This window comes from Hemitrygon akajei, chromosome 4, assembly GCF_048418815.1.
Source record: "Hemitrygon akajei chromosome 4, sHemAka1.3, whole genome shotgun sequence".
NCBI classification, from domain to species: domain Eukaryota; kingdom Metazoa; phylum Chordata; class Chondrichthyes; order Myliobatiformes; family Dasyatidae; genus Hemitrygon; species Hemitrygon akajei.
Genome location: NC_133127.1, coordinates 75,694,503 through 75,713,929, shown reverse-complemented (window position 1 = coordinate 75,713,929; position 19,427 = coordinate 75,694,503). Strand labels below are relative to the sequence as shown.

General features: G+C 39.0%; 1 protein-coding gene across 1 annotated transcript in view; it reads left to right on the top strand.

The window, feature by feature from the left end:
- The window catches only part of gtf2e2 (general transcription factor IIE, polypeptide 2, beta), a 31,660-nt gene extending 12,460 nt beyond the window's left edge, over window positions 1–19,200 (top strand). The window contains exons 3-8 of the mRNA XM_073042878.1: window positions 1,813–1,898; window positions 5,526–5,633; window positions 9,089–9,271; window positions 11,145–11,238; window positions 14,895–15,010; window positions 18,832–19,200. Coding sequence (XP_072898979.1) covers window positions 1,813–1,898; window positions 5,526–5,633; window positions 9,089–9,271; window positions 11,145–11,238; window positions 14,895–15,010; window positions 18,832–18,951 — 707 coding nt within the window. The 3' untranslated portion in view covers window positions 18,952–19,200. The remainder of the gene's footprint in view (window positions 1–1,812; window positions 1,899–5,525; window positions 5,634–9,088; window positions 9,272–11,144; window positions 11,239–14,894; window positions 15,011–18,831) is intronic.
- Window positions 19,201–19,427: the final 227 nt, after the last annotated feature.

Here is a 19,427-nt window from a genome sequence, read left to right as displayed (position 1 = left end):
TTCTGTAAACTTGCCTCAGTTAATTTCATTTGGCAATTTTGGAATTTGTTGTTCAATAAGTTGACTGAGTAATATATTTACATGTGTTTTTGTTTTGGTAACTAAAAAGTATAGGACATCATAATGGTGTGACCCAGGGACCATTGTGAAATAGGAACCTTGGTGTGCCAGTTCAAGTATTCTTAAAGGTGGCTGCACAAGTAAATAAGGTTTCGAAGAAGTATGTGGGATACTGGCTTTTATTGGCTGGGTTATAGAATATAAGTAATAGAAGTTATTATACAATTTTATTAGACCACAGCATGCAGTCCCGGGCACCCCACTCTAGGAAGGACCTAGAAAGTACTGGAGACTGTGCAGAGAATATTTACCAGGAGGTGGGTGAGATCAGATATATAGAATTAGGATGGACAAATACAGTGTGGATAGTGAGAAGCTGCTCCTAATTTGATGTCTTCCAGTAAGATGGTGGCAGATGTGGTGGTACTCTCGGGCTAACCAAAGGTGCTATTTTAATTTATAAAATGTTTTTTTTACAATCCAATGACAATTCTACTCCAAGAGCCTGGGGTATTGCAGGGCTATGCCATCAATGAGCTGCTCGTTGATCGGAGTAGCTGCACTGGTGTTGGCAGCGGAGCCAGCCGAGGATGGGTGGCGGAGAAAAGACTGGCCAAGTTATTGAAGGAGCCCGCCGGGATACCGGAGAGGCTGGTTTGGGTTTGGAAGAGATGACTGCAGACTGTGTTGCTATCCGCTACTCTGAAGCATTGGAGTTAGTGTACTATAACCATGAGCGGGTGTCTCAGACATTTCACTTGCATTGTGAAACTGTTGGACAGTGATAATGTAAGTTGCCTCAGGCCTGTTACTCTTGTTTGATGGAGACGCAGTCGACATGAGAGCTGTGTAGACTCAGTTGTAGCAAGAACTAGGCCATGGCTTGGGGCTTGCCTGCTATGCAGACGGTGAATGACACGGAAGCGCTGCAGTGTGGTTGAGCTCAGCCTGGATCTGGCCTTGCCTGTTGGTGCTGCCCTCTGGTGTTCAAGTGGTGGAATGACAGGCCAGGAGAATTTATCATCGATTGTACATTGTCACTTAGGGTCTTGGACTATATATATATATATATATATATATATATATGTTTTTTTTCAAATGAATATGCATCTTTGAACTTATTACTCTTTTTTTTGAATGTTTGTTTGCTATTTTTGAATATTTTTCACCTTGACCCCGGTGGCACGTTGTTTGTTTCACCTGTATCTATGTATGGCTTGAGTGATAATTAAACTTGATTTGATATAACTAGAGAACATAGATTTAAGGTGAAAGGTTAAAAGAAATCTGAGGGAAAAAATTTTCACCCAAAGTTTCAGAAAGCACTGCCTATGAAGATGATGGAGGAAGATAGACTTCAACATTTAATCCTTTATCTGTATGAACAACTTGAATTGTTGAATTGTTGGTCTACCATAGACCAAGAAGTGGTAGTAAATGGTATTGGTGTAGATGGATGGCACATATGTGGTAGACCAAAGGGCCTGTGATTCCAAGTGAATTTTTTTGAAGTAGAAGGATCTTGAATGTAAAAGTGCTTTGAAACTCTGTCCCTTTGTTAATACAGGTTGAGATTTCCTTCTGGATTGCTTCAGTACTGATTGCAGTGTTTACAGATTTACTGAAATTATTCTCAATAAAAAACTCCCAAAGAGCAAAAGTTGACAGTTCCAAAGTAATTTTATAAATTAGCAATGAAATTTTTTTAATACATTTCCATTTTATATAAATGTATTGTATTTTTTTTTTCAGAAAATGGACCTTTATCATACAGGGCACTTCCAGGAAGCACTGGGTACAAATTTGGAGTTCTTGCTAAAATAGTGAATTACATGAAGGTAATTTGCATTTATCTATTACTCCCAGGGTTGATAGTTAGCATTTCTGATTTTACATTAAAATGGGTATTGAATATTTTTAAGGTTCTACACTTTTACAGAAGCTATGTCAGCAAGTCTAGCTTGCGGTAGCTAAGTTTCGGTTGGATCTCACGGGATGGGCTGCTTTCTCACAACACTTGTATCTACACTCTCTCCCTTTATTCTCACTCCCCGCAGGTGGAAACAGTTCTTGGGCTTGTCTAACATCGCAAAAATACACAAGTATTTCAGTTTATTTCTCCTGTCTAATGCTTGTCACTGTATAATATTTGCATTTTAGATGTTTTTTTTTCTCATTGGGTATTGATTAGGTATTTATTATGTAATTATTATACAGAAGGGAAACTGAGCTCCAACTTGTGCACTTTAGACTTTCATTAAAATGGGCCCTTTTCTTTTTTGTTCTTCTTTACCCTTCAGTCAGATTAAGAATTATAACGCTAAATCGTTTAATTGCACATGGTATACTGTCTGTTATTTCGTGGCACTGTTTGGAACACATCACGCAGCATCCACAGAAACAGGAGGTTTTGCACCTCAATCTCATACGTTTGGCAGGGCCAGAGATTGTCTTCCCTGGACCTACACAGCCAACAAAACCTGAGGGTCGCAGTTGTGGGGGCTCCTCTGGGATTCATTTCGTTGGATGCTGTGCGATTGCCCTAAGCATTGAACTAATGGGTTGTGTGTTTAAGTCTGTGCTGAACTATTGTCTGGTAAAGCAATTTCGATACGTGGGTATGGATGCTGCCAGGGTTGAGTGGCAGTGTGTATCCACGAGGTTACAGGTAACAAATGTGTGCATGTTGAATGGGGAAGATATTCGTACTCCTGATGAATTGATAATTCAACTTTTAAGTATTGTTAAAGCTGTGGGCAAAGTTACAATTGTGGGGTGGAGATTTGATAAAACGGCAGGCGCGGACTTTGTTTTAGTTCAGACTAGTGTTGACGTAACAGCAGTGTAACTGCCTGGTACTGTTGGGACCCCAGGTGGTGGTGGTGGGGTGTGTGGACTGTCCAGACTTGTCCAGACTTTCCGGGAGGAGTAGAGTGTAGATGAGCAGGCTGAATCGCAAGTCGAGTCTCCCGTAGCTGGGGGCGGAGTCTTCTTTGGGATACTGCAAGTCTATGTCTTTACTGATGCTTTGCTGCGTGCTTAAGTGCTTGGTGGAGGGCGTTGATACTTTTTTTTTGCTGGTGGGGGGGTCATTGCCTTACTGCTGTTAGTGTGCGGGAGGGGGAGCTGGGGGGAGGCTTTGGGATGCTAACATTTAACTGCCATTTATTCTTTGGGGTACCTCTCTGTTTTCATGGATGTTTGCGATGAAAAAGAATTTCAGATTGTATGTTGTTAACAATTCTGACACTAAATGTACTTATTGGATATAGAGATAAAAAAGATAATAAAAATATGGCCAAAGGTCTTGTCCAAGATTGTTAAGGAAATAATGAAGGTAGAGTGACAGTCATTTAATAGTGGAATTATGTCCATACATGGCCTCCTCTACTGCCATGATGAGGCCAAACTTCGGTTGGAGGAACAACATCTCATATACCGTCTGGGTAGTCTCCAGCCCCTTGGTATGAACATTGAATTCTCCAACTTACGGTAATTCCCTCCCTCTCCCTTCGCCATCCCACCTCTACTCTGTCTCCTCTTCTAGCTGCCTATCACCTCTCTCATGATTCTGCCTTCTACTACCTATAGTGCTTTCCCCTTAGATTCCTTCTTCACCTCTCTGGCCTATCCCCTCCCCCCACTCCTTGATCTTTCCTCTGATTGGTTTTTCACCTGGCACATTCCACCCTCCCCCCCCCCCCCACCTTCTTTATAGGGCCCCTGCCCCCTCCTTCTTTAGTCCTGACGAAGGGTCTTGGCCCAAAACGTTGACTGCTCCTTTCAACGGATGCTGCCCGACCTGCTGAGTGCATCCAGCTTTTTTATACGTCTTGATTTAATAGTGGAATCCTGACCTATGGGCAAGGATAACTGATACAGTATCACAAATTACAGACCAAAGTAAAGGGGGCAGAAAGAGTGGGTTGTAAGAGGCTGCAAAAATTGGGAGAAATAATGGTAAGTGAAGGTGGCAGCGCTTGGGAAGATCTAATGAAGAGACATTAACTGTTGTTGTAACTAGTATGTCCGAATGTTTTACCATTTTAGATCATAAGATATAGGAGCAGAATTAGGCCATTTGGCCCATCAAGTCTGCTCCTCCATTTCATCATGTCTGATCCATTTCCCTCTCAGCCCCAATCTCCTGCCTTCTCCACATAAGCCTTCATGCCCTGACCAATCAAGAACCTATCAACGTCTGCCTTAAGCATACATAAAGACTTGACCTCCACCATTACCTGTGGCAAAGAATTTGGGTTTAGATCTTAAGCATTTGCTTATTTTACTTTTGTTTAACTGTAGAAAAAGATGTGAGAGAAAGAAAAAGTGGTGTCCAGCATAATAAAGGCACGGGGAAAAACGAGAGGTCGTCCTCAGATTACAAACACAGGCACTCCATACAATCAAAAACACTTCCATAAATATTAAATTCAAATGCAAATCAGTCTTGAAAAAAAATTACCTGAATACTAGAGACCTCCCTACAATAATCAAATGTTATTGTCTTTTAAGTAGAAAGGCAACTAGTTTCGTTGTGGGAGGCCAGTTAAGAAAGTTGTTTTGGAAACTGACAGTGAATCACTTCAGTTGATACACTTGTGCAATGATACTCTATCAAACAATGTAACATACACTCGTACAAGCTCATCAACTAGCCACTGAGCACAGGACTCTTGTAATTAGGTAGGGGAAGATGAGAAATAAATTCAATCTTAACTGGCCTTAATCAGCACCATTCATTACAATACCATTGAAGTATGGTTGTATCTAGTGATTTTGTCCATCTTCCAGCTTATGGACAAAATCAACTTATGGACATCTGCAAAAACAAAACCCATTTGTAAATGGGTAATGGCCTGAGTCATATCAAGTGGGGGAAGAAAAGCACAAGGAGGGAGAATACAGTGCATTTCTAACATTGTTTCAGTCTCATGGTGTGATCTGAAATCTGAATGGAGTTTCCCAAAAGATGGTCAGAAATATGGAAGGTAACAACATTCAAAAAGTTCGGAGAGGTAAATGAGGTTAGAAATCAGATTATTACTAGTAAGAAGACAACAATCAAGACTTAATTTTAAGACATGGGTCAATAGTTGTTTTGGATTATTTTTTCACTTGAAGTCTAAACACTGGTAATTGCTGTTAATGAATATATTCCAGTCCTAGTTACCAGCACTCCTCCAAGTCTAATGACTTGTCCATTCCCAGATTTAAACACTCCTTCGTTGGCAACCAGGATTCAGCTGTAGAGGCCATAGACTCTAAACTTCCAATCCTAAAACTTCTGCCTTTCTATCTTTTTCATCCATAAAGTTGTTCTTTAAACTCAACCTTATAGCCAAGACCTGTGACATATCTCTTTTTGATATTGCTCCTGAGATCTGAGGGATGGGTTTGATGTTTTGGTGTGAAAAAGGTATTGGATAAGTGTATTGTTATTTAAATTATTTATTTTTATGCAGACACGCCACCAGCGTGGAGATACCCATCCACTGACCTTGGATGAAATTCTGGATGAGACTAAACTCTTGGACATTGGCATGAGGCAGAAACAATGGTTAATGACAGAGGTGAGGCACTTGTACAACTAGTTGGGGACTGTGATCTTTACCAATCTGTGCAACTGTGACATTGAACATTGCAAGTGAAATAGAAGACAAAATTACCTGAACTTATAAAGCTTTTTTCATAGCATTTAGATATTCAAAAGGAGTTTATAACCACTTTGCTAATTAAAATGTAGTCAATATTAGAGTGAAACAGCAGCTAATTTGCTCTCAAAGGGGTTGTCAGCAATAAGAAAAAACACAGATAACCATATTATGTTTGAAAGATAAATATTGGCCAGATGTTATCAATCTTGCTTTTGTGTTTTGGAATCTTGCATCCATTTGAAAGAGCATTTGGAGTTTATTTGAAAAGATATCTTACCCTACAGAGCAGTTCTTGAATGCTAAAATCTAGATTACCTGCTTGAGTCTGAGGATGAGATTAAATTCAGGAACAGGCAGATACAGAAATTTCAATTTCTCGAACCTGTTTTGCTGTTTAGTTAGTTTGTGGCTGTAAAAGACCTTAACAATCTTCCATACCTTAACAGAAATGTTAATTATATTTTTCAAAGCAAGTTTTTTGAACAAATAATTTTTTAGAAAGATGTTTTTCATATCATCTTTGAATGACTCAACTCTAATTTTAATAAAAATAGTAAAAAATTAAATTAAGCATGGACGACTGTTTATTTGTTGAGATACAGTGCAGAGTAGGCCATCTGACAACCCCTGATTTAACCTTGGCCTAGTGACGAGACAATTTGTAATGATCAATTAGCCTACCAACCGTACATCCTTGGATTGTGGGGGGAAATCGGAGCATCTGGGGGAAACCCATGTCACGGGGAGAACGTACAAACTCCTTATAGGCAGCAGTGCGAAATGAACCCGGGTTGCTGGTACAGTAAAATAATGAGCTAACCACTTTGCTTCTGTCCTCTGTGTTAGCCACCAGGGAAGAGTGAAGTGAAACTACTCTAAGCTATCAAGTCTTTTAGACATCTTGCGCATCTCAGTTAAATTAGCCCGATCTTCTAAACTCAGGAAATAATGAAATTAGTCTCTGCAAGTGGTCCTCGGAGCTAAATTTATCTATCTTTGATATCCTTCAGTTAAATTTAAGCTGCAACCATTCCAGGGTAGCAAATTCTTCATGAGTTATGGAGCACAGAAACAAACATTACTCGGAGTGGAATCTAACCAGCATAGCCATCACTTCATATTTTCCACTCCTTGAGATGAGAGTTTTTTTCAATTTTGGTTACCTTGTCATTTTATTTTAGTGATTTCTGTACTTGTAGCAATAATAGAATTCATGTTTTTGTCATTGCTATTACTGAATAACATTTGGCGCCAAACAATATAGGGAGCCAATTGCTTGTTCAAAGCAGGATTTTAAAGAGAGTCTTAGATGATGTAAGAGAAGTGGAGAGGTTAGGCTGAGGCTATAAACAAAGGCTTTAAAGTTACTACATTTAGTTAGAGGAAATGTTGCTCATCAAATACCACTTGTTAGATAAGCAATACCATGAGTTGATTAAGGTGGCAGTGAGGCGTGCATGTGAACTTGTGTGTTTTTGGTAGAATTTGGACAAGAATTGTAAGGGGGATAATTGGAGACTGGTTTTAATGAGGATTAGAATATCAAAAATAAAGGCTATTTTGGGATTGGGAAGTTTGGAAGCTACAGAAAAGGCAGAGAATGGAGCTAAAAGTCCAAAGAGAAGAGATTTTCAAACTGTTAAAATAGCTGAAGCGAGTTTTTTTTCTACCCCAGTGGCAAAAAAAGAAATGTGGATTGGGAATGGTGATGAATGGAAAGGAATTCAAGTAAGTGACAGAGATGAGATTCTACAGATGATGGAAATCCTGAGCAACACACACAATGCTGGAGGAACTCAGCAGGTCAGGCAGCATCAATGGAGTGGAATAAAGAGTCGAAGTTTCAGGCTGAGACCTTTCAGCAGGTCTGAAGAAGGGTCTTGGCCTGAAATGTCGACTGTTTATTCCCCTCCATTGATGCTGCTTGCCCTGCTGAATTCCTCCAGCATTTTGTGTGTGTTGCTCAACGAAGTGATGGCATGACGTGTGCCTAGCTCAGTGGGAGTATGGACAATGGCACGATGTTGATCGTGAATGTGATAGGCAGGTTAGGAACAAATGGGTGAGAGAGGACTCTGCAGTGGTATTCTGTTGTATGTGATAGAGAAAGTGGTCTTTAATTGACGTGTGATGTCAGAAATTAAATACTCCCCACCTTGATCAATCCACATCATTACTTCTAGTCAGGCAATTCCTCAGGATACCTCAGTTTCTTAAATTCTGGTTCTAGCTGTCAAGGCAATAAGATTTTGTCTGAATTTATTACCTTTTTCCTCCTCAAAACTTTCCTATTTGGTGAAATGTATGTCATTTCCTCTTGTAACTGTTGTGATAAGGCACCCAGGCACCATGAGAATAGAAATTACTGTTGATGATGGTGTCTTTAATTTGGTCTGTAGAGCAACTTGTTTTTCTAGTTTTTAGGGTTACGCTACAAAGTGAAACAGAATATGAAAGGCAGAGGTATGCTAATGTTCCAAGCTATACCTCCCAAATTAGCCAGTAGTTACTCACGTAATTGTAAATTTCAGCCCTAGTCCCTCATCTATCCATCATAATACCTAGGCATATCTTGGCTGAATGATAGGGAGGAGTCAGCAGAGGTGATGCTACAGTTAGTAGTGAATAGCATTGAGTCCTCAACCCCCATGAAGGATTGTAACATCACATTAAGCAAGAATTAAGAATGCTGCTTGTAGAGTACCTCCCACCTGTGTCCTTCTGCTGATGAATCAGGACACTTTATTAAACGTCCCTTGTTATCTCCATGTCCATCATCAAGTGACTGAACTGGATGAATCCTGGGGACCTGCCTTTTAATGAGGTGAAAGTAAAGGGTTAACTGTGTTTGATGCCCTAATCTGGTGACTAGTAAATGGTAGATGTCCATCTGGATTTATTCTTACTCTGGTTTTGATGTGAGAGTTCGGTGCAACAACTGGCTTTTTGGCTAATTCCTTATCTTAAAACCAAAACTAATGAATCTGATGAGTTTCTGTGAACATTGGTAACTTTATAGCTGGGATAGCTTTATATAAATGAGTAGTTGTGATAGAAGTGAAGATTCAATAGAGGTAAACCATCCCATACATCTAAGCTTGGTGAAGAGCCAGCATTGTGACAGTATCTACTATATATTAAAACTACTAATTTTATATTCCTAATTTGAACATGATTAATCTGATACAGATTCTGTTATTAGCTGATAGAGCCCAGAGCTCTAAATCTCTGTAATTATCATACGCGGTAGTAATATTAATGACCTGAGAGACATTTACTTTGTCCTGACTTTCAAGAAACAGACATATTGGTGCAATAGATGTATTTCCTTAAAGTTTTTTATTCTGTTACATCTCTCTGCTTTTTCACAGGCACTTATAAACAACCCAAAAATTGATGTGACAGATGGAAAATATGCCTTTAAACCCAAGTACAACTTGAGAGATAAAAAAGCTCTCTTAAGGCTTTTGGACAAGCATGATCAGCGGGGTTTGGGAGGGATCCTCTTAGAAGACATAGAGGAAGGACTACCCAATGCACAGAAAGCTATAAAGGTATCTGTGTGAATCGTCACTTAACCTGTCTATGATTCTGTAGGTTTTTGTCACAGTTTACCCTGCTTACTTAGCTTTGTGTCATCAGCAAATATAGCAGTCTTTTCTCTAGTGCATGCAAAAGTCTTTGGCACATGTGAAAAAAAATTCTGCAAAGTGAAAATGCTTTCAAAAATAATGAAATGAAAATCTTCTAAATTAAAAACCTTTGCCTTTAAAACTGCATCAATTCTCTTGGGTTCACTGTCGTGCAGTTTTATAAGAAAATTGGCTAGTAGGTTGTTCCAGGCATCTCCGAGAACTCGCCACAATTCTTCTGCAGAATTTGGCTGTCTCGCCAGGTCCCAGGCATCGATGTTCAGATCAGGGCTCTGAGGAAGCCATGATTCCATTAATTCTAACCAGATCACCAATTTCATTTGCAGAAATACAATCCCAAACCTGCACGGAACTTCTACCGTGCTTCACTGTTGACTGCAGATACTCATCCATGTAGTGCTCTTCAGCTCTTCAACGGATAAACTGCCTCCTGTTTGAGCCAAAAATGTCAAATTTTGACCCGTCAGCCCAGAGCACTTGCTGCCATTGTTTATCACCCCAGTCTTTGTGTTTCTGTGCATAGGTGAGTCTCTTGGCTTTGTTTCCTCTTCAGAGGAATGGCTTTTTGGCAGCACTCTTCCATGAAGATTACTTCTGACATTACTTCTCTAGATTGTAGAGGGGTGTAATTGGGTTCCAGTGGTTTCTGTGAGTTCGGAGCTGATAGCAGTGCTGGGCTTCTGTGCTGGATAGCAGAAGGGACATCAGTTTGGTGCATCCTTCTCGTCTGCTGCACTCAGTTTCCATTCCTGTGCACTGCGTTTTTGGTCCTCAATTTTGTTCGTTTCTTTGTGCCTCTTCAGAAGACCTTGCTGATGCAGGATGACCACCTTGTCTTGTTGCTATTCTCACTCTTGCCATGGTGTAAGAATGAATGATTTGAAGGTTAAGCTGTCACTTCTGCCACACCCTCACCTTTTACTTTGGTTGTCCTTCACCCAATTTGATTCCTTCTACATCTGTTTGTTATCTTTGTTTAATCAAGCACTGGGCTGTGTACCTACAAATTAAGTTTTTATTTTGAAACGTGGTCTATTATTTAATTTGTTACCTTAATGAAATACAAAAAATTCTCTGCAAGATTTAATTTTTTGGAAAATGAATGTATGGATATCTAGAATTTGCTCTTTTCTACTGATACACTAAAGCAGATGACAAAAAAATCTAAAACAAAATTTATATAAAAAATCTAACGTGTCTAAGAATTTTGCACGATACTCTGTTAATTTATATAAATGTAGAAACTTGGCATCCCTTTACAAATCCAGTGGCCTACCAGAAAAAGACCCATTAATGTCTAGTTTGTTTTCCATTAGCCAACCAATCTTCTCTTCTTGCCAATATGCTACCTTCTACACTATGATCATTTTTAAGCAGAAACCTTTAATATGCCAAATTTTCAATTATTTTCAAAATGATATTGCCTAATTCCTTTGATTTTTTCTTTAAACTTTTAATAATAAGTAAGTTATTTTTTTACTTCCATTCTCCTTTTTTGAATAAAGGAGTCACATTTGTGTTTTTTTCAATCAAATGGATACTTCTCGGAACTTGGGGAACCAAGGCAATGCACTGTGTAGTTCCCAAGCCACTTTGAGGCTCAAGGATGAAGTTCACAAGGCTTGTTTTTTCAGATTCCTTTCAGTATCTCCAGACCGTTGAGCATTATTTAAGAACAGGTATATTATGAATTATCAAATTAGTAGAACTCAACTGGCATGTTTTTATTTTAATGTAAGAATTTTGGGTAACATGCATATGTGTACCTCTGTAGGTATTGGGAGACCAAATTGTGTTTGTAACACGACCTGATAAAAAGAAGATTCTCTTTTATAATGACAAAAGTTGCCAGTTCACGATAGATGAAGGTAAGCTGTTTTATTTTGAAACAAATGCACTTCTCAGTCATTGGTCCAGTTTTATTTCAGTACCTAGTAATACAAAATGTCACTACGTATTGCAACAATTTTAATGTGATTTTAATAAACAAGTTATTTTAGATAAACAGATGGCCTCAAGAGTAAAAGTTACAGAAGTTTGCATATGTGAGATCTCTAACCTAAAGTACTAAATTATTTAATGGGAGTATGATTAAACAAGTTGACAATAAACCGTAGAAAGACATTTATGGAAGACTTAGGGGATGAGATATAGAAGGTATTTTGGAGTTTGCACTCTACACACAGTGTATGATTGGCTGTAGTGCCGTTGTGATATTCAGGAGGCTGAAAGCACCTGAAATTGAGGGGTGCAGAGATGCAGAAAGTTTGTAAAGCTGGGAAAGTTTTCAGAGGTAAGAAGGTTTGGGGTGAGACTATTGATCCAACAAAGATAAAAATTTTAGAAGTGTATTGTAGGGCTTGAAACAAGTGTAGATCAGAAATGAACAAGTGAGATGAGAAATATGATTTTGGTTGAGCACAAATAGAAGATGGCTGGTCAGTAGTTGACAGTCAAGTCTAGAGGGAGCAAAGGCGTGGTTGAAGCTATCAGCGGCTGAAAAGCTATGCAAGGGTAGAATGGGAAATGTTATAGAACTGTGTAGTTTTGGTTATGGAAATGTAAAGAAAAATCAGTTTTGCATCAAACTCCAAGGGTGTGAGTGTTCTGGCTCAGGTTTGGACAGTCTGGTAAGAATGTTGCACTGCTGGTTGGGTTAGTGGTCCAGATGAAAACAGTGAGTGGTAGGGTGGTGCAGATGGTATTATTTCTGTCTCTCAGTGTCGGAGACCTGGGTGCAATCCCAATCTTGGGTGCTGTTTGTTCATCTGAGTGGATTTCATCTGGTTTACTGGTTTCTTCCTACCTCCCAAAGGTGTGCAGATTAGTTAGTTAATTTACCACTGTAAATTGTCCCTAATATGCAGATGAAATGCAGAGTCTGGGGGAAATTAATGACAATGTGGAGAGAATGAAAAGTGGGATTGATGTAGGATTACTGTTAATTGAGTGGTTAATGATCAGCACAGACTGGATGGGCTGAGGCTCTATCTCTGTGCTGTACCTCAATGACAATGACTTTACTCTCTATTTAGGCAGGAATTTTCTGTTTTGCTCATGTCACACTTCAGCTAAATGGCGTGATAAATTTGAGGCAGTGGAGTGATTGAAGGAGATGTTTAAGAAATGGAGTACAAGAGATAATACCTTCAAATGACATTGCTAAGAGGTAGAAACAGAGGGATTTTGATAGTTATGGTGCAGGAGTGGAGCAATTATAGTGCAGGATTGGAAAGGGAACTATTGTAGTGGACTCTGTTTCAATGATATAACAGTGGTACCATCCAGTAGGATATTAGATGAAAGATCTGGAAAGAAATGAAATGGTCAATTGTGTAATGGGCTGCAGATAAATTTAGAAGATTGATTTTATCTTAATTGTCACAGTGGTGACTTGTGGCTTTGATAAAGATCTGACGTGGCTATAAGCTAAATTTGAGGGGATGCAGATGTTAAAATGAGGAACTGATGGGCAAGGACCTCTCATTTGTCCTCGTGGCAGGGAGTTTGTGGTGGCAAGGTAATTTTCAAGATCATTGGGGTTAAGGGTGAATGGTGATTGCAGATATTCAAATAAGTTGGAAAACAATATTTGGGAAGAGGGCAATATTAACCAAATGGTGAGTTTCAGTAAGATTATCTTTTGTTTATCTAATCACCTTTTGTAATGTGTGCTTGTACTCTGCTTTTGGTAATCTGCTAATGAAGAAATAATCTGCACAGAATTTCAGAAGGGATGTTAGCAAAGCTCAATTTGATTATGGCAAGACTTTATTCACCAGCACTCTCCTATGTTTAGCTGTCAGTGGTGGAAACTATGCAAGAGGTGTGACGAGATCAGGGATTTCCCTTGTAGATTTTAGCAATTGTACTGGAGGAAATGGATTTAAATAGCCAAAGGCACTTTAACAACTCTAAATGATGGAGGCTTCCTTGTATTCCAGTTTACCAGTGAAATAAACGAGGTGGTAGATTTAGAAATTCAAGATGTTACGTTGTTATTTTTGTACCTGGTAGTGTTTTCTTTTATTAATGTAAAAGCTGTTCATAAACCAAAACAGAGTTACTCACAGGAAGTATTTTGGACCATATTTTAGTCCAACAATGAGATTGGAAATGTATCTCCGAGTAAGGAAGGCACCACCATTGCTAAAACTCCATATTTTTGTGGGTTTCAAATTTAATGAGTCAAAATACAGAAATGGGATAGAAAACATAGTAACACGGTGTCATGACAACAACCTTTTGCTCAATGTTAGCAACACAGAAAGGGGCAGTGCACATCCTCCTATCTACATCAACAATGTTGAGGTTGAGAAGATTCAGAGCTTTAAGTTCCTACATCACCATTAACTTTTTCTGGTCCAACTATGTAGATGCTATGGCCAAGAAGGCTCAACCAACACTTCTTCCTCAAGAGGCTATAGAAATTTGGCATGACCCTGTTGACCAATTTTTGTCAATGCAGCATAGAAAGCATCCTGTCTCGATGCTTCACAGTATGGCAACTGTTCTGCCCAGGACTGGAAGGAACTGCAAAGTTCTGGACTCAGTTGAGTGCATCTCAGAAGCCAGCCTCCCCTCCATGGACTCCCTGTACTTCTCACTGCCTCAGTAAAGCAGCCGACATGATCAAAGATGCCATCCACCCTGGGCATTCTCTCTCCTCTCCTCTCCTGTTTGGCATAAGCATGTACCACCAGGCTCAAGGCTTCCACTCCACTGTTACAAGACTATTGAATGGTTGCCTGGTATAATAAGATGGACTCCTGATCCCACAAACAACCTTGTTATGATCTTGCACCTTGTCTACCTGCACTACACTTTCTCTGTAGCTGTTGCACTTCTCTCTGCATTCTATTATTGTCTTACCTGGTACTAGCTCAATAATTTGATCTGTATGAGCAGTAAGGCAAGTTTTTCACTGTACCATGGTATATACAACAATGATAAACTACTTCCAATTCAACCATAATAGTATATTCGTCAATTAGCAACTCAGGGCAATCCAAGAATCAACGTCGACTTCCATGAGGGAATTGCCTAATTGCCTATCAATTTCATTATGAACATGACATTCAAATTTGCTTTGGATCTTAAAGCACAAGAGATGTTCTTCTGTTGGTTGTAAAAGGAATAGTTGCAAAGGGCTGTCATAGAGTTTGTTAGACAAATTTTAGTTGGGTTATTTGTTTTAACAATTTTTAAAATCTTTACAAGAATTTATTTCAAATTTCTATTGGCTTGTTGACTATTTTAAAATTGTTTTATTTTTGAGTCGCTTAAAATTTTTAAAAAATGTTTTGCTCCTTTTATGCCATCATATTCGTTCAATCCAGCGTATATACGAGACAGAAACCTTTCAAGGTTTCCACAAGAGCTTGCTGGGGGTATTTTGAAGAACAGTATCTTATTATTAACGAAATTAATAGCTGTCTGTTGGGTGATTCTGCCCGTTCAATTCATTCTTTTCATTAACAACTAGGAATAAAATCTCTGTATAATACATCAAGTCTATTTGTAGAATTTCAGAAATTGTGGAGAAGCATTCCAGTGGATTCTATGGATGAAGAGAAGATTGAAGACTATTTAAAAAGACAGGGAATTTCTTCAATGCAGGAGACTGGACCAAAGAAAGTGGTAAGTTCCTTTGTGTTGTGACTCCCTCGCTTGGGACAACACAACTAACCACACGCAATTTTTAACATTGTGTGTGCTGCTATCTGGTCCTCCGTCTACAGTTGAAAAGTGAAAAAGCATGGGTATAATGATTTTTTAAAAGTAATATGGCATGTAATGTGCATTAATTCAACCAGGCCAAATGACTGTATACTGTTATGTATCCCGTAACTGGATCACTTACCAGCAAAGATAGAGAGGTCCGCTGAAGTCTGATGGTACCATTTTTAAACGTTTTTATTTATAAAGGGGCACAAAAGTAAGGTTAATACAAACATTCAGATAACATACGTCGTCAATACTTAATCTAAAGCGCAGGGATAGTACTAATCAATAAGAAATAAGCTCTATCGTTGTCTAGGGGTAAGGTATATATTGTCCGCTGTATATCTAAAAGTCTCTTGCGTTCACTGCAGTTCCACCAGCTGCCGTCTTTTGGGGTGTCGCGGTGGTGCACTTTTGATAGAGAGAGAGAGATAGAGATTGAATGAAACAGTTACCCGGCGGGTTTTTTCCAACCTTCAGGAGTTCGATCCGTCGGAGTCTCATTGGGGGTTGGCCGTTCACTTGTGGCCTCTCCTGTAGCTATTTCTTTCGTGGTGAGGTCGCCAATCCCAGGCAAGGAAAAGACGCACACGAACCCCCCCCCACCGGCTGTCGCTATCAAACGCTGTCACAGGATTTCTAGCGTGTCTTCTGGTGCATCTGGGGGGGCCGTCTTTACAACCCCTCTTTTATCTGAACTCACGGGGTCTCAGATGTCAATCAGGTTGGGATGATGCAATCTCTCTCCATCTCTCCACCCACGTTGCCCTGAGGGTATACACGTAGTACAGTTCCCAATTCATAAAGGTGTCTCCACGAGACAATGACCACAGTCGCCAGCTTTTGCCTCGCCGTGAAACGAGGGACACCGCACGTATCTCTCTCTTCTCTTGGGTCATTGACCCCCCCTTCACTAGGGCTCTGGCGATTCTCACAAAGGAGGGGGCTGGGATCATAACAATACTGTACCATCACATCTCTCTTACACAGCCTCCACCACAGTATTATTTGTCCAATCAGTTGTCAAACTTACTTAGCATTTTCCCATCATTGATTCATTAAGTCCAAATGGTGCCACCATTGTTTTGGAACTCTATTGAAAGTGTTTTTTCTATAAATTTTGGCACCATTGACTCAAACTTTGTACCTGTAGGTAATGGACTGTGTATCATCTACACATTTCTAGATAATTTTTTTTGCATGAATGTAAAAAATTATTGCAAAAGATGTCCCAAAATGCATTTTCTAGGTCAGTAACAGTTTGCTTTCTTTTACTTTGGAAATATTGCCCTTAACTCTCGAATGTTCATTCCTTTCTACCCAATACTTATGCACTATATATGTATGTTCACCCTAATTCCAATACCCCTAATCTTTTCTGATAATCTTCTATAAGACATCAGATCCACCTATTTTCCACATCTATCATTTACATTTCCCTTTTGAGGAATTCTATGAAGTAAGTCGAGCTTTTTTTATTCCAATGCTTATGAGTTCGAGCCATTTCTCTTTTTATCTATATGTTGGTAATTTCTTCTTGAATTTTAAAATGTATTCTCCCACTAAAAAGGATCATACTGACTATGGCTAAATGGAGAAACTGTAGATCCTTTGCATTAAAACACGGATAAATTATTGACCAATCAACAATGAATCAAGGTTCTTAGATTTAAAGAATTGAACAGTTTTTTAATGTCATTTAGAGAGCGCTAATGGTTTTCTTTTCACTCAAGGTGCAAATTGGTATAGGTGAATACCCATATGAAAAGCAAAGGAAGATCTATGCCTGGTTCTCCCGAAGTGGCTTCCTCTACATTGGTGTGACCAGATGCAAATTGGGGACTGCTTTGTTGAGCACATCTGTTCCATCTGCCAAAACTAGAATTTCCCAATGGCCAACCATTTTAATTCCTATCCCCATTCCCGTTGTGACACATTGGTCCACAGCCTCCGTTTTTGCCATGATGAGGCCACTCTTGGGTGGAAGAGCAACACCTCATATTCCGCCTAGGTAGCTTCCCATCCAGATGGCATGAGCATGAGTTTTTTTTCTTTCCTCCCCTTCCCTCTTCTATATTTTATCATGGAACAGCATCGGATTTTGTCTGATGCTCCATGTATTCATTTGTCAATACCATGTTAGACAGATTGGCCTATCCTGAAGAAGAGTAAATATTTGCATTAGATAAAACTAATGCAAATTAATGATGAACAAATATATTCAATATAAACAGATCTATAAAACCATTAGTATCTCTTCTGTAGTTTAATGTTGCTAATACACAGAGATGCAAGAGGCAAGAAGATAACAAAATTGTAGCAGATGTTACACAGAGAAATGAAACATAATCCTATAGACATTTAAATAAACCTAACGTTATTTGCTTTCATGTTGGAATTTCAAAAAGCCCAGAAGCATTTGAGGTGGAACAAGAAGAGCATCAGTTTTATATTAAAATTAATAGCAAACTAATCAAATCAAAACAAGTTTAACTACCATTCAAACCAAACATATCCAGCTGAACGAGACAGTGTTCCTGTGGGGCCGAGGTACAAAACATTTAAAATAGCGAGTAACATAATTCAAGATAGTAAGCAGAGAAGCATATCCACTTGTCAGCTTCCGTTAACATCTCTTGATGGCTTCAGTTTTGAATAAGGACTTCCCATGGTTTAGTTCTTTACACTACTAATTTTGTAAGTAAGCATGCAAGTTAGAGGACTTTCTGGAGAGCCTGACACAATCTTCATAACTAGTTGCAGGTTTACCATAAAATTGTGGTGAGGATCTTGTTTTAAAATGGGCGTAGATGAGAATTCCAGTCAGATTCAAGTGTGGAGTTTCAAGTTTGTAACTCGTGGTGGGGGCAGGAACATTGAAATACTGAAGTCAAGATTTATCTTGCATTGTGCAGATAAAGTAAGAAACTCCCAGAAGTGGAGAATTTGTATGTAAACTTTGAGGGACACAGATTGTCATGTTTGTTTTACAGTGAGTATAGCTAAGTGTAGTAGTTAGTGAACATGATAACGTTGTTTAAATTAACACATCTACAGTGGCTCAAGGTGGCTTTACCATAGAGATGACATTTGAATGAAACATCAATGATTCTATGATTCAAAAAGGAATTGAACCCCAGCTTTGTTTTTAAGATTGATGCTAATGAAGAGAACATATTAAATTGATGTGGATTTCAGGGTCCCATTGATTGCACAAGATCTGGAATCTAGCTTGTCACTCACACATTGTAATGAGACCCAGGTAGATATTAAAAACAGAGGTTAGGCAACATCTGTGGAAAGAGAACCAGATGTGAGTTTATTTGCTGTGTGCTGTATTAGGCTTCATTTTATTGGAATAATATTGGAAGTGGTGGAGCCTCCAGTTGCTAGCAAATACAAATAATGAAACCTTTATCATGGAACAACATCAGATTTTGTCTGATGCTCCGTGTATTCATTTGTCAATACCATGTGTATCAAAGCACACTGCCATGCTGTCTGCTCTTCATGGCCTTGCCCTCACCTTCCTCATTTGTCTTTCTTGCTACATTACTTTCCTGTGCTTTTCTCGTGGTTCCGTCCTGCTCTCACTCTCACTCTGCCCTCTAATTTTCTGTATAATCCACACCACCCGCCCTGTGTGTTTTTGCTTTAGAAGCAGTCAACATATTAATCAGCCAGTTAAAGTGAATACCGCTATATTATTTATTTTAAAAAATGTATATTTATTTCAGCTATCTGCGCAGAAGAGGAAAAAGTCTGCTTCTCAGAGGAAAAGGAAATTCAAGGCACATAATAATCATATGGCGGGACTGCTGGAAGACTACTCTGAAGGTGTATCTGGCAAAGAATAGCTATATGGAAAGAGGAAGGAGAACAATACTTGAAAAGGAACTGAATAACGCAACAAAGTGCTGTGACTGAAGCACAGTGCAGTAAGACCGATCACAGCTTTTCAGTTGAGATCTCAGCTTTTCATTTGAGATTCCTTAGTTCTGTTACTTAATCTTATTTGAAAGTTTATAGAAACCAGCATTACCAATTATAGAGTTAACTTATTGGACAAGGTCTGTTTTGCTCAGTAAAATGTGTTTTCAACATCATGGGTTCTTATCTTTTTTTGGAATTCTGAAGTGTTTGGGGGAATATTGTATAATAAAAACAAGTAGGTATTGTATCAAAAATAATAAGCCTTAAAAACTAATTCATAGTGAATGCCCTATTTTTAACAACATTTCGGAGCCATTTATTGCCCTGCGAATAGTTTCGAACAGAATGACCAAGAAATTCTCTTGGGCTGTCCCCACTCTACTTCCATCATGCTGCAGAA